The sequence below is a fragment of the Ranitomeya variabilis genome, chromosome 1, assembly GCF_051348905.1.
Source record: "Ranitomeya variabilis isolate aRanVar5 chromosome 1, aRanVar5.hap1, whole genome shotgun sequence".
Classification (NCBI taxonomy): Eukaryota; Metazoa; Chordata; class Amphibia; order Anura; family Dendrobatidae; genus Ranitomeya; species Ranitomeya variabilis.
In genome coordinates, this window is record NC_135232.1 from 486,824,599 (window position 1) to 486,850,842 (window position 26,244).

The 26,244-nt window shown below is 44.0% G+C and overlaps 1 protein-coding gene across 1 annotated transcript in view; it reads left to right on the forward strand.

The window, feature by feature from the left end:
- The window catches only part of TRIM14 (tripartite motif containing 14), a 99,145-nt gene that overhangs the window by 27,391 nt on the left and 45,510 nt on the right, over window positions 1–26,244 (forward strand). The window contains exon 2 of the mRNA XM_077251746.1: window positions 9,990–10,085. Coding sequence (XP_077107861.1) covers window positions 9,990–10,085 — 96 coding nt within the window. The remainder of the gene's footprint in view (window positions 1–9,989; window positions 10,086–26,244) is intronic.

Here is a 26,244-nt window from a genome sequence, read left to right on the forward strand (position 1 = left end):
GCTTTGTGGTAATTTGTGTGGAAAAGCTTTGGTTATCATTATACCTGTAATGGGGGCTTTGGTTGCCACTGCTGTGAGGGAGGCAGTAGCTGGATGTGGCTCGCGACCCTCTTGCATAGCTAAATGTGGCTCTCAAGGTCAGAAAGGTTGGGGACCTCTGTCCTAGACATTATTGTGTCTATTGTGTTTGGCTGTCTTTGTACTGTCATATTTGTCTTGTAGTGTTGTCTAGGGTAATTCTTTTAAACTTTTGAACCAATAAAATTATAAGAGCAATGTGCTCCAATGTTATTCTTCTGTATTTCCAATCTGCTGAAGTTTGGATAATGTGATTCTGCAGATGAGGTATGTATTACGAGATTCTGAAGCATTTGGAGTCTGTATTATGTGGTTCTGCAGTGGCAAAGAAATATCATGAGGTTCTGCAGCAGATGAGGTGTGTATTATGAGGTTCTTCAGCAGCTGGCTGAGGTGTGTATTATGATGATTTTCAGCAGCTGAGGTGTGTATTATGATGTTCTGCAGCATCTGAGATGTGTATTATATGGTTCTGCAACAGCTGAGAAGTGTATTATGAAGTTCGTCAGCTGCTAAAGTGTGTATTATGATGTTCTGTTGCTGCTGATGTGTGTATTATGTGGTTCTACAGAAGCTGAGGTGTATTATGTGGTTCTACAGTAGCTGAGGTATGTATTATGATATTCTGCAACAGCTGAGGTGTGTATTATGTGTTTCTGCAGCAGCAGCTGAGGTTTCTATTATGCTGTTTTGCAGTGGATGAGGTGTGTATTATAAGGGTTTGGTGCAGCTGGGGTGGGTATTATGAGGTTCTGCAGCAGCTGAAGTGTATTATGAGGTTCTGCAGAAGCTGAATTCTGTATTATGTGGTTATGCAGTAGCTGAGATGTACAATGAGATTGTGCAGCAGCTGAGGTGTATTATGTACAATGCATTGTATATTTTTCTGTGGATTTCAAATCATTGACTTTTTTTTCTTATCATAACACACGAAAGTCAGAGACAAATCTTCCCCAATATCCACATGATTCGTCATGGATTTGTTTTACAGATTTCCTGCAAATGTATTTACAGCATTACAAACTGGTGTGAGCCCAGACTGGTTAAACATGGCAAAGTTCTTCTATAACAGCGCCCCTGTCATGTGTATTTCACACGGCAACACAGCCTGTTCAGGCCAGTGGAAGTTAGCGGTAAGGTCAGATGTAACCCGCGGACACTGTATTATGTAGGAAATGATGAGGAATCCAGGGGTTATCATGGGATATCATGACTAAGGGTGCTTGGTCACCAGAAACGCGTTGATATCACATTTTATTTTCTGTTATTGCTGATGTTTTTATCCTTCACTGAACACAATTTTCAAGTGAATAAAGAAAAGCTTTTTTTCACTATCTCGTTGAGCTGGATTCCTCATCATTTCCTTGATTCTTCCATGCCCTGACATAGCGGTTCCGTGCTCCGAGTCTCCAAGGATGTCGACCATGGTGAGCTGGACTTTGTTTGATTATGCATGAAAGCAGAGATTTTCTTCTAATTTTGCACAATCCCCCTTAATATTTACATTTTAGCCTTTTTGGCACTGAGAAAATGCAGAGCAGAGCCCCCAGCTACATCATGTTTTATCTGGCATTCCCATCCTGTACATTTATGGCTTACCCATAGGATTTACCAGAAATGAATAGTAGATGCCGATCCCACCATGACGTGCTCCGCTGTCAGTAGAGAGGTGACAGAATTCCCATTCATGTGTGAAGGAGGACTTTATATCACCTCTAAGCAGTGCCTCTTTCTCCAGATGGATGCGGGTCCCATCGTTGAGATCCGCATGTACAGTTAGGTCCATATATATTTGGACAGAGACAACATTTTTCTAATTTTGGTTATAGACAGTACCACAATGAATTTTAAACAAAACAATTCAGATGCAGTTGAAGTTCAGACTTTCAGCTTTCATTTGAGGGTATCCACATTAAAATTGGATGAAGGGTTTAGGAGTTTCAGCTCCTTAATATGTGCGACCCTGTTTTTAAAGGGACCAAAAGTAATTGGACAATTGACTCCAAGGCTATTTCATGAACAGGTGTGGGCAATCCCTTCGTTATGTCATTCTCAATTAAGCAGATAAAAGGCCTGGAGTTGATTTGAGATGTGGTGCTTGCATTTGGAAGGTTTTGCTGTGAAGTAAACATGCGGTCAAAGGAGCTCTCCATGCAGGTGAAACAAGCCATCCTTAAGCTGCGAAAACAGAAAAAAACAAGCCGAGAAATTGCTACAATATTAGGAGTGGCAAAATCTACAGTTTGGTACATCCTGAGAAAGAAAGAAAGCACTGGTGAACTCATCAATGCAAAAAGACCTGGGCGTCCACGGAAGACAACAGTGGTGGATGATCGCAGAATAATCTCCATGGTGAAGAGAAACCTCTTCACAACAGCCAACCAAGTGAACAGCACTCTCCAGGAGGTCGGCGTATCAATATCCAAATCTACCATAAAGAGAAGACTGCATGAAAGTAAATACAGAGGGTTCACTGCACGGTGCAAGTCACTCATAAGCATCAAGAATAAAAAGGCTAGACTGGACTTTGCTATAAAACATCTAAAAAAGCCAGCACAGTTCTGGAAGAACATTCTTTGGACAGATGAAACCATGATCAACCTCTACCAGAATGATGGAAAGAGAAATGTATGGCGAAGGCGTGGTACAGCTCATGACCCAAAGCATACCACATCATCTGTAAAACACGGCGGAGGCAGTGTGATGGCTTGGGCATGCATGGCTGCCAGTGGCACTGGGTCACTAGTGTTTATTGATGATGTGACACAGGACAGAAGCAGCCAAATGAATTCTGAGGTATTCAGAGCCACACTGTGTGCTCAGATCCAGCCAAATGCAGCCAAACTGATTGGTCGTCGTTTCATCCTACAGATAGACAATGACCCAAAACATGAAGCCAAAGCAACCCAGGAGTTAATTAAATCAAAGAAGTGGAATATTCTTGAATGGCCAAGTCAGTCACCGGATCTCAACCCAATTGAGCATGCATTTCACTTGTTAAAGACTAAACTTCAGACAGAAAGGCCACAAACAAACAGCAACTGAAAACCACCGCAGTGAAGGCCTGGCCGAGCATCAAAAAGGAGGAAACACAGCGTCTGGTGATGTCCATGAGTTCAAGACTTCAGGCAGTCATTGCCAACAAAGGGTTTTCCACCAAGTACTAAAAATGAACATTTTATTTAAAATTATTGAATCTGTCCAATTACTTTTGGTCCTTTTAAAAACAGGGTGGCACATGTTAAGGAGCTGAAACTCTTAAACCCTTCATCCGATTTTAATGTGGATACCCTCAAATGAAAGCTGAAAGTCTGAACTTCAACTGCATCTGAATTGTTTTGTTTAAAATTCATTGTGGTATTGTCTATAACCAAAACTAGAAAAATGTTGTCTCTGTCCAAATATATATGGACCTAACTGTACTATCCATTATGTAATATCCTGTGGATATGGCATAATACCCTGTTAATAGTGAGTTTAGATGTGATGGATTGTGGTTTTGAGGTGCATATTCCATACCACATATTCAGAGCAGTTTATAGTACAATACAGGTATGTAGGTCATTTTAGGTCAGGAAAAATAAAACTGAAGAAAGCTGAAATTAATTTGTTTAGAGCTCCTGGGGAAAAAAAATCACTTGGTTGGGGACACCAAAAGTAATTTTGCACAGGACACCACTTAGGCTAAGGCCCTAATCATGTGTATGTGTATATACACTGCCCCAAAAAATAAAGGGAACACTAAAATCCCAAATCCTAGATATCACTGAATGAAATATTCTAGTTGTAAATCTTTATTCATTACATAGTGGAATGTGTTGAGAACAATAAAACCTAAAAATTATCAACGCAAATCACAACCAATATCCCACGGAGGTCTGGAGTTGGAATGATGCTCAAAATCAAAGTGGAAAATGAAGTTACAGGCTGATGCAACAACAGTGGAAATGCCTCAAGACAAGGAAATGATGCTCAGTAGTGTGTGTGGCCTCCACGTGCCTGTATGACCTCCCTACAACGCCTGGGTATGCTCTTGATGTGGCAGCGGATGGTCTCCTGAGGACTCTCCTCCCAGACCTGAACTAAAGCATCCGCCAACTCCTGGACAGTCTGTGGTGCAACGTGACGTTGGTGGGTGGTGCGAGACATGATGTCCCAGATGTGTTCAATCGGATTCAGGTGTGGGGAATGGGCGGGCCAGTCCATAGCTTCAATGCCTTCATCTTGCAGGAACTGCTGACACACTCCAGCCACATGAGGTCTGGCATTGTCCTGCATTAGGAAGAACCCAGGGCCAACCGCACCAGCATATCGTCTCACAAGGAGTCTAAGGATCTCATCTCGGTACCTAATGGCAGCAGGCTACCCCTGGCGAGCACATGGAGGGCTGTGCGGCCCTCCAAAGAAATTCCACCCCACACCATTACTGTCCCACTGCCAAACTGGTCATGCTGATGGATGTTGCAAGCAGCAGATTGCTCTCCATGGCGTCTCCAGACTCTGTCACATCTGTCACATGTGCTCAGTGTGAACCTGCTTTCATCTGTGAAGAGCACAGGGTGTCAGTGGCGAATTTGCCAATCCTAGTGTTCTGTGGCAAATGCCAAGAGTCCTGCACGTTGTTGGGCTGTGAGCATAACCCCCATCTGTGGACGTCGGGCACTTAGACCATCCTCATGGAGTCAGTTTCTAACCATTTATGCAGACACATGCACATTTGTGGCCTGCTGGAGGTCATTTTGCAGGGCTCTGGCAGTGCTCCTCCTGTTCCTCCTTGCACAAAGGCTGAGGTAGCAGTCCTGCTGCTGGGTTATTGCCCTCCTACGGCCCCCTCCACGTCTCCTGGTGTACTGGCCTGTCTCCTGGTAGCGCCTCAAGCCTCTGGACACTACGCTGACAGACACAGCAATCCTTCTTGCCACAGCTCGCATTGATGTGCCATCCTGGATGAGCTGCACTACCTGAGCCACTTGTGTGGGTTATAGAGCCCATCTCATGCTACCACGAGTGTGAAAGCACAACCAACATTCAAAAGTGACCAAAACATTAGCCAGAAAGCATTGGTACTTAGATGTGGTCTGTGGTCCCCACCTGCAGAACCACTCCTTTATTGAGTGTGTCTTGATAATTGCCAACAATTTCCATCTCTTGTCTATTCCATTTGCACAACAGTATGTGAAATTGATTGTCAAACAGTGTTGCGTCCTAAGTGGACAGTTTGATTTCACAGAAGTTTGATTTACTTGGAGTTATATTCTGTTGTTTAAGTGTTCCCTTTATTTTTTTCAGCAGTGCATATTATATATATATATATATATATATATATATATATATATATATATATATATTGTAGGAAGTCACGATCTTTGGCAGCTAGTGGAGTACACACAGGGATGAAGATGTAGTGTCCAGTGAGCGGTTTATTAAAAATCCATAAATGATCATGGCTCGCAAATGGAAACAGCCTTTTCTCTACACAAAGGTGTGAAAAAAGAAAAAAAACCTGTTCCCATAGCAGATATGGGCACACCTGCTTAGAATAAAGTCCACTCTCTTCCACTGGTAGAGACTGATTAACACAATAAGGTCCTTTTCTCCTCCTACACAGACAGCTCTGAACAGGCTCAGATGTCTTATAAAGCACCTGGAAAACCTGGACTGGAGATATGGGAGCGACCATTCCCACCCAAGCTCTTCTCTTTGCTCCTAAAACCCGGACCCAAAATCCAGTCCCATTATAAAATTCTCAGCAACCTATTGTTGCTAAAACCTCATCTCGGGGACTTACACCTCCAAGGCTAATCACTGTGCTGACACATACATCCTATCCAAAACTTTACAACCTGCTTTCCTACATAATAAATACACATATACTGTTATATATAGATATATGCACACCATATATTTAAATATACGTATATATACAGTACTTTTTTTTTTCAAAAGATCCAAGTGCCTATCAGAATACTGGCTCTTCACACATTATGGGGTTAAATCACTAGACAATTGATGTTCTGCTTTGCATCATGTGTACCATATAGGGCACTTTGGCATGCAACCCCCAATTCGCTACCTTAGCTACTGATTTATTCAGACTACCTCCATTTTATATACCAAGCTAGTAATAAAGTGATGTTAGCAATGCAGAATGCAATAGCAGGTGTTGTCCATTCTGTGTAACAGTTTTCGGAAGGTCTGTGGCAGCAGAATGATGTTCTGAAGGTCTCAGCAGAGACACTACAATGCCGAGTCCTGGCTGTCTACTGACATCTGCTGGAGCTTTTGAAATATGAAAAACAAAGATATGAAAGATCTGGCACTTAAGCTGAGGACAGTATTGGCAATTTGCCATCGTCTCCCTTATTATTTAATTTTAGGTTTGTAATTAATGACCGCCACATGCTAAAAAAGAAACCCGCTTAAAAATGCTGACAATTGTGCAGCGGGATAGCAAAACTCCTCCTGTTAATTGGCATCCTTAACGTACTTTCAGGACAAGTATGTTCGTTAAAACAGATTATCTATAAAGAAAATGCAAATACAGCAATCTCTTTTTACTTAGAAGCTATTTTAATGTATCTCCTCTTATCAAAGATTACAGAAGACTTTTTATTTTTATGGATGAAGTTTACTTTTTGATTTAAAGTTTAAGCCCAGAAATGTTCTATGGAGGATCAGTACCGTCTCACCTCCGTAATGACAAGGTCTTAAAAATAAAAAAAGTTTCCTATAATGGGATAGATTCCTTAGTATAATAATATATTTATATTATACTTGAATCTAATGTTAAAGAAAATACACCTGATATTTGGATTTTTTGGAGGAAGGGAGCTATGTATATCACATTTTCTGAAGTTGGAAAATTTGTCATTGGATAAGGGATTTTTTTTGCATATTTTTCATCCCTTTAGAAAATTGCACTCTTGCGGTGGGTCGAGGTTGCTGCATGATAACTGCCAAAAAGTTACAGCAGAAGAGAGCCTAATTTAGAGTTGAAACTTGCAGTTAGGAAAATACATATTGGTTAATTCACAAATAACTTGGTATTAAAATGTATAATGCTTAAGATGCATTATTCATATTACCTATGTGCCAAATAATATGGCCTCATTCAGATATCTAGGTTTTTGCGGGGTATGGGACAAGACCGACCATTTTTATCAATCTGCTAAATCCCTTTTCGATCAGTTTTCATTTTTACCATCAGTGTGGCATCCATTTTTCTCCTATGTAAAAAAAAATTCTCATACCCATTCCATAGTAATAAACGAACAGCAGTAGGATGACATAAGGATGGTGTCTGAGTGCTATCTGTTTTTGTTTTTTTTTCACTTGAATGGGTGAGTTTGATCTGCAAATCGGATCAGGCAAAAGACTATCATTTTTTTTGTAGAAAATCAATCCGCCAGAAAGAATAGATGTGTGAACATATTTCTAGACTATAATGGATAGATGTTTTATCTGTGAAATATGCAAACTGCCTCATCAAAGAGAAAGAGGACTTGAATTCTAGCGCCACCTATTGGAAGTAGAAATCCTAAAAGTCAATATCAACCCTTTAGCAAGCCTTACCATATGACTTAGGATAAAGGACACACCAGAATCTAAAATTGCAGGCATGTTTTGCAGAGTGTTGCACCTCTTCAAAGTATGAGATTTGATTTGTCTGCATGAGATAATGACGCTAGTCACAACCCACGGACAGGCTGTGAGTCAGCGAAGTAAGACGTTTCGGGGTCAATACCAAAAGAGCATGAAGTAAACCAAGGGAAAATCTGAAGTTGTAAGCCAGGTCACATGCCAGGGTCAGAATACCAGAGAAATACTTTCCCCAGCCCTGCATGCTCGGTGCCTCGGGGTGATCCTCGACGCTGCCATCTCTTTCAAGCCACATATCCAAGCCCTTGCCTCCTCCTGCCATCTCAAACTCAAAAATATTTCCTGGATCCGCGCATTCCTTGACCACGAAACCACAAAAACACTAGTGCTTTCCCTTATCATCTCCCGCCTTGACTACTGCAACCTCCTACTCCCTGGCCTCCCCTCTAGCACTCTGGCACCACTCCAATCCATCCTACACTCTGCTGCCCGACTAATCCACCTGTCTCCCCGCTATTCCCCAGCCTCTCCTCTCTGCAAAGCCCTTCACTGGCTTCCTATTGTCCAGAGGCTCCAGTTCAAAACCCTAACTATGATGTACAAAGTCATCCACAACCTATCTCCTCCATACAACTGCAACATGGTCTCTCGGTACTTACCTACACACAACCTTCGATCCTCTCAAAATCTCCTCCACTGCGCCCCTCTCATCTTTTCTTCCTACAACTGCATCCAAGACTTCTCCCGTGCTTCCCCCCTACTCTGGAACTCTCTACCCCAACACATCAGACTCTCGCCTACCACGGAAACCTTCAAAAAGAACCTGAAGACCCACCTCTTGTGACAAGCCTACAGCCTGCAGTGATCCTCTGTCTGCTGAACCACCGCACAACTAGCTCTACTCTCTCCTAGTGTATCCTCACCCATCCTCTGTAGACTGTGAGCTCTCATGGGCAGGGTCTTCTCTCCTTCTGTACTTGTGTATGCCTTGTTTTTGCTCATGTTTATTGTACTTGTCTATATTTGCCCCTTTTCACATGTAAAGCGCCATGGAAAAATGGCGCTATAAAAATGTCAAATAATAATAATAAAAAAAAAATAGCAGATAAGCAAAGGGGCAATAACAGAGACGGGCAGTCAGAACGTGGTCCAAAGGTCAGTAGCACAATATCAGATGCAAAGGGGCAATAACAAACAGGTAATCTGAACACTGTCCAAAGATCAGCAGCAGAATATCAGATGCAAAGGGGCAATAACAAGTGAGTAGTCTGAACATAGTCAAAGGTCAGCAGCAGTAGGTCAGAACTTACAGCGCAGGGACCAGGTGCCACACACCAGAGAGCACAGGCTTAGAATAAACTTTGGACTGGCAGTGATCTGGGCCAGACTGCTCACCTACATAGCAGGACAATTACTAAGAACAGGGAGCACCTGTGGAAATCTCTGCACCTTCCAGTCTTAGATAGATAAACCGAGCTGTCTATCAAAGCACCGACAGCTCAGCATGCCCCAGCACAGGATAGGATAACAGAGCTGTCCATCACTGAGTCCCAGACACTCTGAACAGAGGAATCATGACATGAGAAACCTCTGACTGGGGTCTAAAAGGTAACATGTCATGTGGCAATTCTCATTGAAGGGTCGATATTAACTTTTAGGATTGCTACTTCCAACAGGTGGCACTAAGTTCAAGTCCTCTTCCCCTCTGAAGAGACAATTTGCTTATTCAATTCCCCAGAGGAGCATTGCATGGCCTATAAGTCTTCTTACACTGGTCATATCAGGTATGTCACTTTCCATAAGGAGAATTGTTACCTCTTAGACACTTATAAAAAACATAGATAGAAAGCGTACATGGAAAACAAACATCAACAGCATCATTTTAAGAGCACATGGATGCTGATCACTGAAAATGTTTTCATGTAATGGACGCATCTGAATTTTTTGCATTGGCTCCATGTGACTCCTCAAACTATAAAAGTGTTTAAGTACAAGCCCCTTCACTACAAAATATAGTGGCCATAAGGATGTTTTTTAGGTCTATGCTGACTTCTATAACGAAGGACAAGAAATAATTTTGATGGCAAAATTGACTTTTCTAGGTGAACACAAGATATATTACAAATGGTTTTGATATCAATTTGAAACCTTATGGATATCCTGACACACTGTGCATTAGCCCGAAAGATGTACAGTATATTTAACCAATATATAAAAACAAGGATTCTCTCGCTTTGCTACATAAAAAAATCAGAAAAACTGACTTGCAAAACATTTTGCTATGCTAATAAACTTCTTCCCATTTCTTGCAGAATCTGACAAGCAGATGCCTGGAGCAGCTTGATCAAAAGAAAAGCGATGTACTTGGCAACATACATCATATTGAGCAAGCTGCCACAGATCTCAAGGTATGAGGCATATCTAAAAATCAAGAAACACTGCAGGGTTACGTTCGATACACAAATGTTGTAAACTGTGCTTGTTTAGCACTGAGTTGAGGGATTCGTATTCCAAGGCTTTCGAATACAATCAGTAAAATCCATTGGCTGCTCCTGACACAATTCATAATTTGATGTAATGAATGGTAGAGTCTCAGACTGAAATCCTTCAACCTCTTTCGGTCATTTCTCTGCCAATACATGCTAAAATGCAATATTTCTGAGTATACAAATAAACCAAATATTCAGTAATTTACAAAAATGCATAGCAAAAAAGATAGCAGCAAATTGTAATATATTCTCATGGGTTGTTCTAATGCTGTATGTTCAGGAGTGCAACCCTCCTGACTCCTGGCTTCCTGGTTGCCAGGGGGCTGTGCACTTCTGAAGATTGACAGTTGGACCAGTGTCATGGTTGAGTCCAAATTGTGCGCTCTCCGAGGCTGCTAGCAAGGGTAACTTTACCTCTGTAACATGGGAGAAGCACAAAGGCATTGAGGCTGGTTAGATCCAGCAATCCAGCCTGATGCAGAGCACTATGAGCACTGTAGCATCGGGGTGAGAAGGGCCCACCAGCATCCAACTCCAGGGCCCCACTTTCCAGCTACATGCAAATATGACATTATACTCAATCACAAATTTGTATAACAATGAACTGGGCAGATTGTTAGATGAATAAGATGCTGCCTTTATACAAAGTGTGTATATTGTGCCAAGTACTGCTCATATAAGAGGGTGGTGGTCCACTCTTGCACAGGAGGATTCACCTGTTCACCTGTGGGTCAGTCCAAGCTTCATGCTATTAGCATGCTGTAATTTATAGAGCATCTTTGCAGCATTTGCTCCTTCCTTACCTAGGTATCCTGCCACTCTGAGACTGCAGGATAGCCGGTAACTTTGACAATAAGCTGTACACTAAAAAACTAAAAATCCTTCCATTCTTGAAAACAAATAGGCTTTTTAACCCCTTTCCAACATCGGGCTTAATAGTTTTGAACAGCTGACATAAGCCCTCACCCAACACGAGATCACAAAAAATGGGGACTCTACAGATACTGGAAAATGGCACAATTTTTTTTAAACAAAGTATGGAATTTTTTTTTCAACCCTTACATTAAAAATAACGTAGACATGTTTGGTGTCTATGAACTTGTAATGACCTGGAGAATCATAATGGCAGGTCAGTTTTAGCATTTAGTGAACCTAGGACAAAAGCCAAACAAAAAACAACTGTGGAATTGCACTTTTTTTTGGCAAATTCACCGCACTTGGATTTTTCCCATTTTCCAGTAGACGATATGTTAAAACCAATGTCATTCAAAAGAACATTTTGCAAAAAATAAGCCCTCACATGGCCATATTGATGGAAAAATAAAAAAGTTATGGCTCTGTGAAGAAGGGGAGCAAAAAACGAAAACGCAAAACCAAAAATAACTCCAGTCATGAAGGGGTTAATAAGAGCTAAATTGCAAAGTGGCTTGTTCTGACAAGCACTTTGCAATTTTATTTTTTTTTTAAGAACTTGAGATAACCCTATGGGATCATTAAGTCTATACATTAACTCCAGCCATGACTTAATTAAAATATTAGACATGAGCCAAGTGTTGGGAAACGGACCGCAATGTTTTATAAATAATCAATAATAAATTCAGTAAACAGAGGCTCAGTCTTTAATTGACTCAAAACGCACCACAAATCTTTAAATAGAACCAACACCACCCAACCACAAGTCTGGGTGTAACCTTCCTCTAATAAAACAAGCGACAATTAAAATAAGCAAAATAAAGAACTTGGGGGCAGGTGGGCCGGAGATCTCCAATCTTCAGGTTAGCAATGCTCCGTTGCTGGCCATCATGGGGGGTTAAATATCAAAATTCACCACCTCCTTCCAGCTAAGCCACCAATCCTGGGATTCCTGGATTCTGGCAGGAAAAGATTCACCAGGTGTTCCTTATCTGCCCATCCATGAGATACCCACCAAAAACTCAGCAGGGTTTACAGTTGAAAGAACTTAGAAAACAAACAATATTAGCCACACTGATCTTATCCCTTTATACACCCAAAAAGACTTATGGTCCCATGGACCCTCTTAGTTTATTACACGGGGACTAACATTGGATTATAAAAGTATACATTAACTCCAACCATAACTTAATTAAAGTAATAGACATTAACCAAATGTTGGAAAACTTGCCAAAATGTTTTATTAAAGGGAACCTGTCACCTGAATTTGGCGGGACCGATTTTCGGTCATATGGGCGGGGTTTTCGGGTGTTTGATTCACCCTTTCCTTACCCGCTGGCTGCATGCTGGCCGCAATATTGGATTGAAGTTCATTCTCTGTCCTCCGTAGTTCACGCCTTCGCAAGGCAATCTTGGTTCCCTTTAAGGGTTTTAATCAACAATAAATAAACCATAATAATCAATAATAATCAATTCTGTAAACAGCAGAGAACATGGGCAGAGTTCTGTGTGGAGAACATGAGCGGGGGCTCTGTGTGGAGAATGGGGAGGACAGTGTGGCCCTTTTTTTTGAGGGGTGGTGACTGCCATATTTCACTAGGGCAGACAGTGTGGTGGGAATATTTTATTGGAGAGAATAGTGTGGAGACCATGCTCTACCATTGTGGGTGCCCAAGCGCAGATAGGTAAACTAATATTAGCCTCTGCTCGCTCTTATCAATGGATCACTATCAATCAAGACAAAGAGCTGGCTTTAAAGGAAATCTGTCACCAGGTTTTCCCCATATAAAATACAGCCAGCACCTATTAATTATTATGCCTTGCTCATATAGCGCTATCATATTCCGAAGCGTTTTCATACATTATCATCACTGTCCCCATTGGGGATCATAATCTAAATTCTCTCTCAGTATACCTTTAGCGTGTGGGAGGAAACTGGAGCACCCATAGGAAACCCACGGGGAGAACATACAAATTCCTTGCAGATATTGTCCTTGGTGGGATTTGAACCCAGAACCCCAGCACTGCAATGCTAACGACTGAGCCACTGTGCTGCCCTATTTGGTATGCTGTCTGTGTGTCCCCAATCTCTGATGCAAGGACCAAAAATTAGCTTTTATTTGTCATGCTCGCGCCCAGACTGGTTGGCGCGGGCGTGCGGGGGAGTGGCCCCACTGGACCACAGACCAAACTTCCCAGGAAGGGGCGTAACTAAGTAGCTTCCTAGGTGTTCGCTGGAGCCTCTGATGGTGAGGTCAGACTTGTGCAATAGGGAGCTACCAGGTACCACTCCAGGGTGGAGTCTGGTTGTGGCTGCTGATCCCACCGGGGAACGGAACATAGACAAGCAAGCGGGCACGGCTGGCACATAGGCAGGCAGACGGGTACAACAGGAACACTGTCAGGCAGGCGGGCACGGCTGGCTCTCAGGTAGGCAGGCACGGCTGGCTCTCTGGCAGGACTGGTGGACATGACTGGCACACTGGAAGAACCGGTAGGGACCGGTCTGCAGGCAGGTATGTAGAACGGGTAAGAACCTGTTCAGACACAAGGACTTAGGAATAAGTAGAAAAAGACCGCAAGAGCGGATGCAGAGCGAAAGCACAGGAGCTAGAGGCAAGAACAGAAGTGCAGGAGGCGGAGCCAAGAGCAGAAGGCGGAGCCAAGTGCAAAACCGCAGGAGGCAGAGCCAAGTGCAAACAGGCAGGAGGCGGAGCCAAGAGCTGGCGGCGGAGCCAAGTGCAGGAGAGGTAGAACCGCAAGGAGCGGAGCCAGGTAGAACCGCAAGGAGCGGAGCCAGGTAGAACCGCAAGGAGCGGAGCCAGGTAGAACCGCAAGGAGCGGAGCCAGGTAGAACCGCAAGGAGCGGAGCCAGGTAGAACCGCAAGGAGCGGAGAGGAGCTGAGGGAGAGGTCTCTACAGCAAAGCTGAGCAGAGCCACAAGGAATGTGGAGAGAAGCTGCAGCAAGGGATAACTGCAACAGCAGAAGATAAGCTGAGTAGAAAGGAGCAGAAACGCAGAAGGGAGGAGCAGAGGTAAAGTCACAAAGGTACAGAGCAGGCAGAGCTGCAAGAGTGCGGAGTGTAAGCAGACTGAGAATACAAGGAAAGACAACAGGGAAGGAAGCCAAAGACTAGGAGACCGGGGTAAGACTAAGTGCAGACAAGGCAATGGAACAAGACACAAGGACAAAGGCACTGGGACCAGGATATACTGCCTCCTGGAGGGCGGACAACAAGACCAAGGAAATAACACAGAAAATCCTCCAGAGAGGGAGTAACTCAGAGAAAGGCCAGGCAAACTCAGAAGCAAGACACTAACTGAGCTAACACATTGCACAGGCCCAGAACACTGGGTGGAGCTGCACTATATACTGGAGGCCTCTTGACAATTGGTCAGGAACAGATTGGACAGATGCACCTGATTCCTATAAGAACCAGAGAGTTCAGGCGCCGCCCCCCTATACACAGAACCATGAAGCATGCAGAGAGCAGAGACACAGAACATGGAGCTGGCAAAAAACAGAAACCACATCATGACCTGGAGCAGTGGGTAAGATAGTGTGAGAAATGCGAGGCCATGCTGTGATGCCAGCAGAGTTGTTACAGTACCCCCCCCTTTACGGCCCCTCTTCTTCAAGCCCGCCAGAATAACTTGTAGAAGAATGGGAGCATACATAGTCCAGGCCAACATGATATCTTCAGGGTAGAAGGCGGCAGGAGGGTCACCAGGTATCTCAAAAAACAAAGTCTCTTTGTGCTCTGCAGGTTTAGCTTCATCAGAAATCTCGGATAGCAAAGTCTCATTGTACCCAATAGGGTTAGCCTTCTCAATGGACTGGACCATTTCCTCAGGGTAGACAAGAAGCAGGGACTTGGAAGCTACCGACTTGTTATCTTCACCAGCCGGCCACATGGAAGCCGAATGAATACTCACAGGATACACCCTCTGCCCGATATCCAGAGACAAACTTTCAGATAGCAGAGATGTTCTAGAGTACTGAACACAGGAAAAATCACTAGAAATGAGTGTGGAGAACAACAGCTCCTCCGGGTCAGAGAAAAGTTGAGGAGAACAAACTTCTGTTTTGAAGTCTTCACCAGCCGGCCACAAGGACGCTGAAGGTATAAACATAGGAACCATCTTCTGCCCGTTATCCAGAAGAAATCGTCCAAGCGGCGGGGATGTTCCTAGGAACGGATTACAGGTATAGTCGTTGGAGATGTGTGGAGAGATAGTCACCGCCTCCCCATGTTCGGTGACATTAGCACACCTTGACTCGACGACTAAGTGTTTACTGGTATAGTCACTGGAGATGTGTGGAGACATCGTCACCGTTTCCCCATCTTCGGTGACATCAGCACACCTTGACTCGTCGACTAGCAGACCAGCTGAAGAAGATGACACTGCTAAGTGTCTTTGACGCATGGGAACCAGACAGTTCTCAAGACTGGGTAAGTTCAAACGAAGCACTTTACTGGAACCCTTGACCAGAGCGGGTGGTAGAGTCCTTGGCTCAGAATGACCCATGGGCATAACAGACAGCATGTGGAAGACAAACTTCTTCGTGTATAAGGCTCCAACTTGGAGCTGTAGTTGTCCTTGTAGGACTAGACTGTTCTTTAGCAGGGTTCGGCCATTATCAGGCAACACCCACACCGGGTTCTGGAGCTGTAGAACGGAGGCCATACACCGACTCCGTATGACAGGCGGCTTAGACACACCAAAGCTCCCAGAAGGCAGAGAAACAGTCATAGACTTTAGCAGCAGGGAGTTATTCTCACCAAGGGCAGTCTCTCCTACTGACCCGAGGTTTTTGAGCTTTAGATCCCCTGGACAGAGGCCATCCAGGTGTTCCTCACAACAGCAGCGACATTGTATGCCCTTCTTATGGCTGATTTCAGGCTGCTGATTTGCCAGCCCACTCTCATCAACCTTCTTAGGCTTCACACGGGTAGCTGCATTAACGGGTAGAGGAACTGGAGGGTCACAGACGGTCATGGCTTGACGTGGGGGTTTCTTCACGGGTTTCGCTCGTCTGGAGCGCCTCTCGGATCTAGATGGGGAAGACTTCACAGGAGTGGCAGGACGAGGCTTGTCAAAGACTCTACGGAAGGCCACCAGGAAGGCCCCTAGGTTCATGACGATAGGATCCCCTGCTTCCCAGAGGGGAGTTATCCATATTAGAGCATCTTCGGCCAGGTAGGACATGATGTAACCCACCTTGACCCAGTCAGAGGGAAAACAAGCTGCATTCTGCAGGATGTAGCGTAAGCACTGTTTCAGGAACCCCTGACATTCTTCAGGATTCCCATAGAACCTAGGTGGGTCAGCTGGGTAGTGCTCCTCCTCATAGGCCTGAAGTTGCTTGAAGAGAGCATTAGAGACAATAATCGGGTCAGAGGTCTCTTCAATCTGAACCACCCTTGGTGGAACAAATTTTTCAGGTTGCTCATACGGGCAGGAAAAAAGTTCATCATGCTCTGCGAGCGGTAGGACATGGGATACAGCGGAGGCCATCGCCTGTGCAAACTGTCATGCTCGCGCCCAGACTGGTTGGCGCGGGCGTGCGGGGGAGTGGCCCCACTGGACCACAGACCAAACTTCCCAGGAAGGGGCGTAACTAAGTAGCTTCCTAGGTGTTCGCTGGAGCCTCTGATAGTGAGGTCAGACTTGTGCAATAGGGAGCTACCAGGTACCACTCCAGGGTGGAGTCTGGTTGTGGCTGCTGATCCCACCGGGGAACGGAACATAGACAAGCAAGCGGGCACGGCTGGCACATAGGCAGGCAGACGGGTACAACAGGAACACTGTCAGGTAGGCAGGCACGGCTGGCTCTCTGGCAGGACTGGTGGACAAGACTGGCACACTGGAAGAACCGGTAGGGACCGGTCTGCAGGCAGGTATGTAGAACGGGTAAGAACCTGTTCAGACACAAGGACTTAGGAATAAGTAGAAAAAGACCGCAAGAGCGGATGCAGAGCGAAAGCACAGGAGCTAGAGGCAAGAACAGAAGTGCAGGAGGCAGAGCCAAGAGCAGGAGGCGGAGCCAAGTGCAAAACCACAGGAGGCGGAGCCAAGAGCTGGAGGCGGAGCCAAGTGCAAACAGGCAGGAGGCGGAGCCAAGAGCTGGAGGCGGAGCCAAGTGCAGGAGAAGCCAGGTAGAACCGCAAGGAGCGGAGCCAGGTAGAACCGCAAGGAGCGGAGCCAGGTAGAACCGCAAGGAGCGGAGCCAGGTAGAACCGCAAGGAGCGGAGCCAGGTAGAACCGCAAGGAGCGGAGCCAGGTAGAACCGCAAGGAGCGGAGCCAGGTAGAACCGCAAGGAGCGGAGAGGAGCTGCGGGAGAGGTCTCTGCAGCAAAGCTGAGCAGAGCCACAAGGAATGTGGAGAGAAGCTGCAGCAAGGGATAACTGCAACAGCAGAAGATAAGCTGAGTAGAAAGGAGCAGAAACGCAGAAGGGAGGAGCAGAGGTAAAGTCACAAAGGTACAGAGCAGGCAGAGCTGCAAGAGTGCGGAATGTAAGCAGACTGAGAATACAAGGAAAGACAACAGGGAAGGAAGCCAAAGACTAGGAGACCGAGGTAAGACTAAGTGCAGACAAGGCAATGGAACAAGACACAAGGACAAAGACACTGGGACCAGGATATACTGCCTCCTGGTGGGCGGACAACAAGACCAAGGAAATAACACAGAAAATCCTCCAGAGAGGGAGTAACTCAGAGAAAGGCCAGGCAAACTCAGAAGCAAGACACTAACTGAGCTAACACATTGCACAAGCCCAGAACACTGGGTGGAGCTGCACTATATACTGGAGGCCTCTTGACAATTGGTCAGGAACAGATTGGACAGATGCACCTGATTCCTATAAGAACCAGAGAGTTCAGGCGCCGCCCCTCTATACACAGAACCATGAAGCATGCAGAGAGCAGAGACACAGAACATGGAGCTGGCAAGAAACAGAAACCACATCATAACCTGGAGCAGTGGGTAAGATAGTGTGAGAAATGCGAGGCCATGCCGTGATGCCAGCAGAGTTGTTACATTATTGTATACACAGACGGCACAGTTAGGTCCGATGTGCATCTCTGGTCTTGATGTGACACCTCTTTTTTCTTTTTACAATTGCTGTCCTCTATTACTGCTTCATGTGGATGACGCATATCAGCCACACAGTGTCCCCCATCAAAAATATCACATGGTCATAAGTATTCAGACCCTCTTCTCAGTATTGAGTAGAAGCACCCTTTTGAGCTAGTACAGCCATGAGTCATCTTGGGAATGATGGAACAAGTTTTTCAAACCTGGATTTGGGGATCCTCTGCCATTCTTCCTTGCAGATACTCTCAAGTTCCATCAGGTTGGATGGTGAACTTTGGTGGACAGCCATTTTTAGGTCTCTCCAGAGATGCTCTATTGGGTTCAGGTCAGAGCTCTGGCTGGGCCAGTCAAGAATGGTCACAGAGTTGTTCTGAAGCCACTCCTTTGTTATTTTAGCTGTGTGCTTAGGGTCATTGTCTTGTTGGAAGGTGAACCTTGACCAAGTCTGAGGTGCAGGGCACTCTGGAAGAGGTTTTAATCCAGGATATCTCTGTACTTGGCCGCATTCATGTTTCCTTTAATGACAACCAGTGTCCCTGCAGCTGAAAAAATACCCCCATAGCATGATGCTGCCACCATCATGTTTCACTGTTGGGATTGTATTGGGCAGGAGATGAGATAATAAATAACATTTCCCACATCAGCACAATTTTGTTTTTATTAGGAAGCTATAATCTTTGATCTGCAGTGAACTGAGAACTGTGGTGCTGAGGTCATCGCAGTTCAGCCGGGCTGGGAACGCGGCCTCACTGACTGGCGATAACCTCGAAATAGTCAAAACTGGTCACTGATGCTGCGCTCGCAGCAGCTCATTCATCAGTGATTCTCAGCCTGGACAGTTGCATCTTGGCACCATCCAGGTTGAAAACTGTTTATCCCCAGACATGGATTACGGTGTGGGACAGAATGACGGACAGGTGAGGGATAGTGTTATTTTTTATTTTTGTTTTATTACAGGAGAAGAAGGCTTTAATGGAATGGGCTTTAGGTGAATATATCTGTGTTTGATATTTTAAAATAAAATAAGGAAAAGTGTGTTGTTTTATTAGAAATAAAACAAAACAACTTTATTCTGGCTGTGTCTTTATTTACCATATAACTATAGGATTAGTAATGGATAGGTGTCTTATAAATGTGCCTTTACTGGGCGGCTGGGGGCTGGTATTTTTAGGCTAGGGGGGTCAATATCCAGCCTGAGAATACCAGCATTCAGCTGTCTGCTTTAGCAAAGCTGGTTGTCAAAAATGGGGTGGACCCCACGCAGTATTTTAAAATTATTTTTTAAATAATTTAAAAAAAAAGCGTGTGGACCCCTCTATTCTTGATAACCAGCCTTGCTAACGCTGACAGCTGAGGGTTGCAAACCGCAGCTGTCAATTTTGTCTGTTTGGTTATCAAAAATACAGGGGAACCCACAGCCGCTGCCTGTTCTCTCTGTTATTAGCTGCAACAGGTTTAGATTAAAGGAAGTAATAGTCCCATCAGCCACCACCTGCTTTCACTGTTATCAACTGAATATAACTCTCAACATTCTCCCTTGATAGCGCTGATCACCAGCAGAGCAGGAGAGAATGATGCGAGTGGTCTGGGAACTGCGCCAATCCTGGGCAGAGGGAAGAGAGAGGCTAAGTGCCAGAATAGATGCATCTTCCAGATGTGCCTTTTCTGGGGTGGCTGGGGGCAGATGTTTTTAGCCAGGGGGGGGGGGGGGGGCAATAACCATGGACCCTCTCTAGGCTTTTAATATCTTCCCTCGATCACTGGCTTTCCCACTCTGGTGGAGAAAATTGCGCTGGAGCCCACACCATTTTTTTCCGTGAATTAACCCTGCAATTTAACACCTAGAGCGCACAAATTTTGCACACATACACTACTAACATTATTAGTGAGGGATATATAAAAATATAACGGATATGAAATGGTTTACTGTATGTAAACCATGTCTCATATCCTGTCGGGTTCGGTAAGGATTAAGCAAAAGCCGACAATTGAATTACCGGCTTTTCTGCTATCTAGCGCTGCATGAAATATATATACAGTATATAGAGTTGTCAATGATATATATATATATATACATATATATATATATATATATATACATATATATAGTAAGATTGCTCTTACTGAGTGTATTGGGGGACACTCGCTTGGCATGGGATTAACGTAGTCAGGCACGATTTTTCGCTTAAACACGGTCTATACAGTTTATTAAAGTGTCATAAACCGGGTTATGCACAGTTCATTATATACATTTCACGAAACACAACAGGCACCAACTGGTGATATTAACTTGCAGCTTTATCTTAAACACTTCATTTACGGCTTTGACTCACGGACACTAAACATGCTGGACCTCTCACTTCGCCCAGTTACCATGGGTGTCCGTATGCCGTACAGTTCACCAATGTCCCAAGTCACATGTAGCGCATATGACACTGGGTCACGGACACTAAACACGCCGAACCTCACTCCGTTCAGTTGCCATGGGAGACCACACAGTTCATAGAACAACACAAGCACCAACAGTCTGTATAGGTACCTGACGGGAGCTCCTGCTCTACCTGCTGACTCCTTGTCAGTCCTCACTTCCGGGTAAGCTGCCTCACAGGGATCACCAACTTGCCTGGCTGGCACACATTAGTCAGTCCAGACCCACCGAAGGACTGTAGCTTCCCCACACAGTAGCTGTCACTGGCTCTGCAGATCCCGGTCCTCACCTCGTGCTGTTCAGGGATCCGGTCCTACTCCCAGGACCTCCCAACACCCAGGTTACGCAGGATCACACAGGTGGCCAGTCCGGGTACTATTCAGGACGTCCATCCCCAGCTGGGACCGTCCAATACCCAGGTCACCAATAGCAAAGCCCCACCATGTGCTATTCAGGATTCCTACTCCCAGGAAATCCAACACACTGGTATGTGCTCTTCAGGATTCCTACTCCCAGGAAATCCAACACATACTTCCAGGACCTTCACCACTCAGGTCCAAACACTGGTACCATAGAGGAACATGTGACCCACACTCTGGTCACATTATATACCCTTAACCACTCCCACAGGTGGGAGTGTGGATGTGTGTCTAGTTTGTCCCGTCCATCTCACACAACTAGCCTAGTAAGTCTCCCTTGACTATTATACAACACTACACCAACTCTTGAGGGACTACAGGTCCCAGAACAACCACATTACATCAGACTTACCACGCAGACTCCCTCTGCGACACATATCGGCCATTCACAACAATGCCAGTCACTGTTTCACCACCATTATCACAACAGATATGCCTCCATGCATATCCCAAGGAGCACACACAGCGCCCCCTAGCTGCCACAGGGGTCACTGCACCACAATATATATATATATATATTTATATATATATACCTATACTATGTGTAGACATTTATTCTATCTATTCTATTTTAACCTGTCAGTGTGATTTTACTGTACACTGCCCTGAATTATTGGCTTTTCTATAGAACACCTGGTGTGTATTTTGCGCAAGTCACACTGATGGTCCGTGTGATGTGCGAGTTTTTCTTGCACCCATAGACTTGCATTGGCGTATTTCGGGCGTAACACGGTGACAATCGCAGCATGCTGCGATTTCGTATGCATGTATAATACGGCCGAGAAAACAACGGATGATAGGCGCTGCCTCACAGATTAACATTGGTCTGAGTGCTATGCAATTTTTTATCGCAAGATGCCTCATAGATTAACATTGGTCTGAGTGCTATGCAATTTTTTATCGCAAGATGCCTCATAGATTAACATTGGTCTGAGTGCTATGCAATTTTTTATCGTGTAGCATCGGTCCGTATTACGGTGTAGTGTGACGCCGGCCTATCTGTACCACTGCTTCTCAGGTGCTGGTACGTGTCACACAGATGACATTCCCGTGTGTCATCTGTATGCACGTGTGTGGAACGTTTTGTGACCTATGCTGCTGTTAAAATCTGACATGTCATCGTGTTTTGCCCTCGAACCCACGGTGCATGGAAACACACTAACATGTGCACAGACCCATTTACTTGAATGTGTCTACATGTGTAAGTGTTTCCGGTACTTGTGAAAATTGTCACCACACGTACCGGAGGCCTTAGTCTGACTGATCAGTAGGGGGCTTGACCACTTAAAGTGCCTAGGGCAGCATGAATGCCAAATACGGCCCTCCATATACCAAAGCTCCTGGCCAGGAGAGGAAACAAAAGAAAGTATACAGAATTTACAGCATGGGATGGCAGCTGAATCTTTTTGTGAGGTAAAATATTTAACTGAAACCAGAACGCTACAGGGGGAATAAAGTTTTTGTTAGGGGTCTTAAAGATGCGTTCATCCAATCGCTCGTGCTATATGCAGCCATGCTTCACATAAATCAGTCTCTCTGCCACAGGCAGGGTTTCAATTGAGTACCGTAATCCACTCCATCCACGATTGTTAGCTGCAGGTCCTGGCTGTAATTCACAGCCATCGCCTGCCAGGTATGTGGCTGGCTTACTGCTTGAGCTCACACCATACACTCGCTTCCAACTTGCACTGTATATATATATATTTATATATATATATATATATATATATATATATATATATAGCGCATGTCATGAAAAGGTTAATTTACTTTATATTTTGATAGATTTGACATTTCTGAATACCGCAAAACCAATTTTTTTAACTGTTTTATTTTCAACTAGCTGTACTACCCGGCTTCGCCCGGGGTAATAACTGCTGTTAGCAAAATAGAATGTGTTAACAAAAATTTATTCGGCACAAAAAAAACACAAAACAAATAGATAGAAATGTAATTATTAAAAGGCAAAAACTAAGCTAATAGAAGCATTTTACAACATATATTTCAACACCAGAGATATTCCACACAGATTTAACTAAATTGGCCAAGTAATGTGAAGTAATCTTCTACTACTTATTCGAGAGCCTTTTGATAAACGACATTCTTAGTTTTTCCTTCAGGTGCAAAGACAAACAGATTTTTGGCTGTTCCAACTCTTGAACAGGCCACATAAAGTTGACCATGAGAAAAGCATGGAGATTGTAAATCTAAGCTAGCTGAAGAGCCCGGCGTTGCCTGGGCATAGTAAATATCTGTGGTTAGTTATAGCACCTCACTTCTCTTATTTTCCCATCACGCCTCTCATTTTCCCCATCACATCTTTCATTTTCCCCCTCACATCTCTCATTTTCTCCCTCACACCTCTCATTTTCCCCCTCACTCCTCTTATTTTCCCCCTCACTCCTCTCATTCCCCCCTAACACTTGTCATTTCGACCTCACATCTGTCATTTTCCGATCACTCCACTATTTTCCCTCACTCCTCTCATTTTGCACTCACACCTTTTCATTTTCACCTCACACCTCTCATTTTCACCTCAGTATATACATGTTTGTCATCTCCCTTATATATAGTATACACCTGTATGTCATCTCCTGTATATAGTATATACCTGTATGTCATCTCCCCTGTATATAGTATATACCTGCTGTGTGTCATCTCCTCTGTATATAGTATATACCTGTATGTCATCTCCTCCTATATATAGTATATACCTGTATGTAATCTCCTCCTGTATATAGTATATACCTGTGTGTCATCTCACCTATATATAGTATATATCTGTGTGTCATCTCCTCCTGTATATAGTATATACCTGTATGTCATCTCCTCCTATACATAGCATATACCTGTATGTCATCTCCTCCTGTATATACTATATACCTGTAGGTAATCTGCTCCTGTATATAGTATATACCTGTGTGTCATCTCCTTCTGTATATAGTATATACCTGTATGTCATCTCCTGCTGTATGTAGTATGTACCTGTATGTCATCTCCTCCTCTATATAGTATATACCTGTGTGTCATCTCTCCTGTATATAGTATATATCTGTGTGTCATCTCCTCCTGCATATAGTATATACCTGTGTCATCTCCCCTGTAAATAGTATATACCTGTGTGTCATCTCCTCCTGTATATAGTATATATCTGTATGTCATCTCCTCCTGTATTAGACCTCGTTCACACGTTATTTGGTCAGTATTTTTACCTCAGTATTTGTAAGCTAAATTGGCAGCCTGATAAATCCCCAGCCAACAGTAAGCCCACCCCCTGGCAGTATATATTAGCTCACACATACACATAATAGACTGGTCATGTGACTGACAGCTGCCGGATTCCTATATGGTACATTTGTTGCTCTTGTAGTTTGTCAGCTTATTAATCAGATTTTTATTTTTGAAGGATAATACCAGACTTGTGTGTGTTTTAGGGTGAGTTTCGTGTGTCAAGTTGTGTGTGTTGAGTTGCGTGTGGCGACATGCATGTAGCGACTTTTGTGAGATGAGTTTTGTGTGGCGACATGCGTGTAGCAACTTTTTGTGTGTCGAGTTGCATGTGACAGGTTAGTGTAGCAAGTTGTGTGCAGCAAGTTTTGCGCATGGCGAGTTTTGCGCGTGGCGAATTTTATGTGTGGTGCCTTTTGAGTATGTGCAAGTTTTGTGTGAGGCAACTTTTGCATGTGTTGCAACTTTTGTGCATGTGGCAATTTTTCCGCGTGTGCAAGTTTTGCGTGTGGCGAGTTTTCCATGAGGTGAGTTTTGCACGTGTGGCGAGTTTTGCATGTGGAGAGTTTTGCGCGTGGCGAGTTTTGAGCGGCGACTTTTGTGTTTCAACTTTTATGTGGCGAGGTTGGTGTATGTGTGGTGAAATGTGCGCTGAGGGTGGTATATGTGTTCGAGCACGTGGTAGTGTGTGGCGCATTTTGTGTGTGTGTTCATATCCCCGTGGTGGTGTGGTGATTATCCCATGTCCCATATACTCTTTGGCGCCATCGCTCTCATTCTTTAAGTCCCCCTTGTTCACATCTGGCAGCTGTTAATTTGCCTCCAACACTTTTCCTTTCATTTTTTCCCCATTATGTAGATAGGGGCAAAATTGTTTGGTGAATTGGAAAGCACGGGGTTAAAATTTCACCTCACAACATAGCTTTGACGCTCTCAGGGTCCAGACGTGTGACTGTGCAAAATTTTGTGCCTGTAGCTGCGACGCCTCCAACACTTTTCCTTTCACTTTTTCCCCATTATGTAGATAGGGGCAAAATTGTTTGGTGAATTGGAAAGCGCGGGGTTAAAATTTCACCTCACAACATAGCTTTGACGCTCTCGGGGTCCAGACGTGTGACTGTGCAAAATTTTGTGGCTGTAGCTGCGACGGTTCAGATGCCAATCCCGGACATACACACACACACATACATACACACATTCAGCTTTATATATTAGATTAGGCAAAAGGGGGGGTGATTTGAACTTTTGTGTTTTTATATACCGGTATATATATATATATATATATATATATATATATATATATATATATATATATATTTGGTTTTAATATCTCCCTTAGGAGACTTGAAGCAGCGAGTTTTTGGAAATTCAAGTCTTTTTTTTATATACTTTTGGCTTTGATATCCCCGTTAGGAGACTTGAAGCTGCAATTTTTGGAAATTCGACTCACAGTTGATTCACAGCAGATTGATCCACTTATCTCTAGTACATGGAGATTGCATGTGAAAAAATGGCAGCTAAAACATACCATTTGTAATGCATTTGTTATTTTCCCTGTGACTTACAGCCAATATGCGACTGCAGAAATTTTTGTGCAAAAAAACACCAGAAATAAACGCAGCAATAACTGCAGCATTTTTTGGAAAACCTGTGTGTGAAAGCTGCGAGATTTTACAATGTGTGTAGTACAATGTATGGCAATCACTAAGAGTAATTTATAATGTAGCAGAACATGTAACTATACAGCTCCGATATAAAGTAGCAATCACGTATATATTTGCATTGCTAAATTTGACATAGGAGATGTGAAGAGAGCGGTGCACTGGAGGAAATTCAGTAAAGCATGGCAGCATAAAGTATAGCCTTAGAAAATTCATCCACTCTATTTCATTGTGTTCATTCTAGTAATTACTGCTAAAATTTGAAAGTAATTACTCCGATGATATAGAAAGTGAAGTTGTTCAGCGCCATGTAAAGCACCATGAGGGTG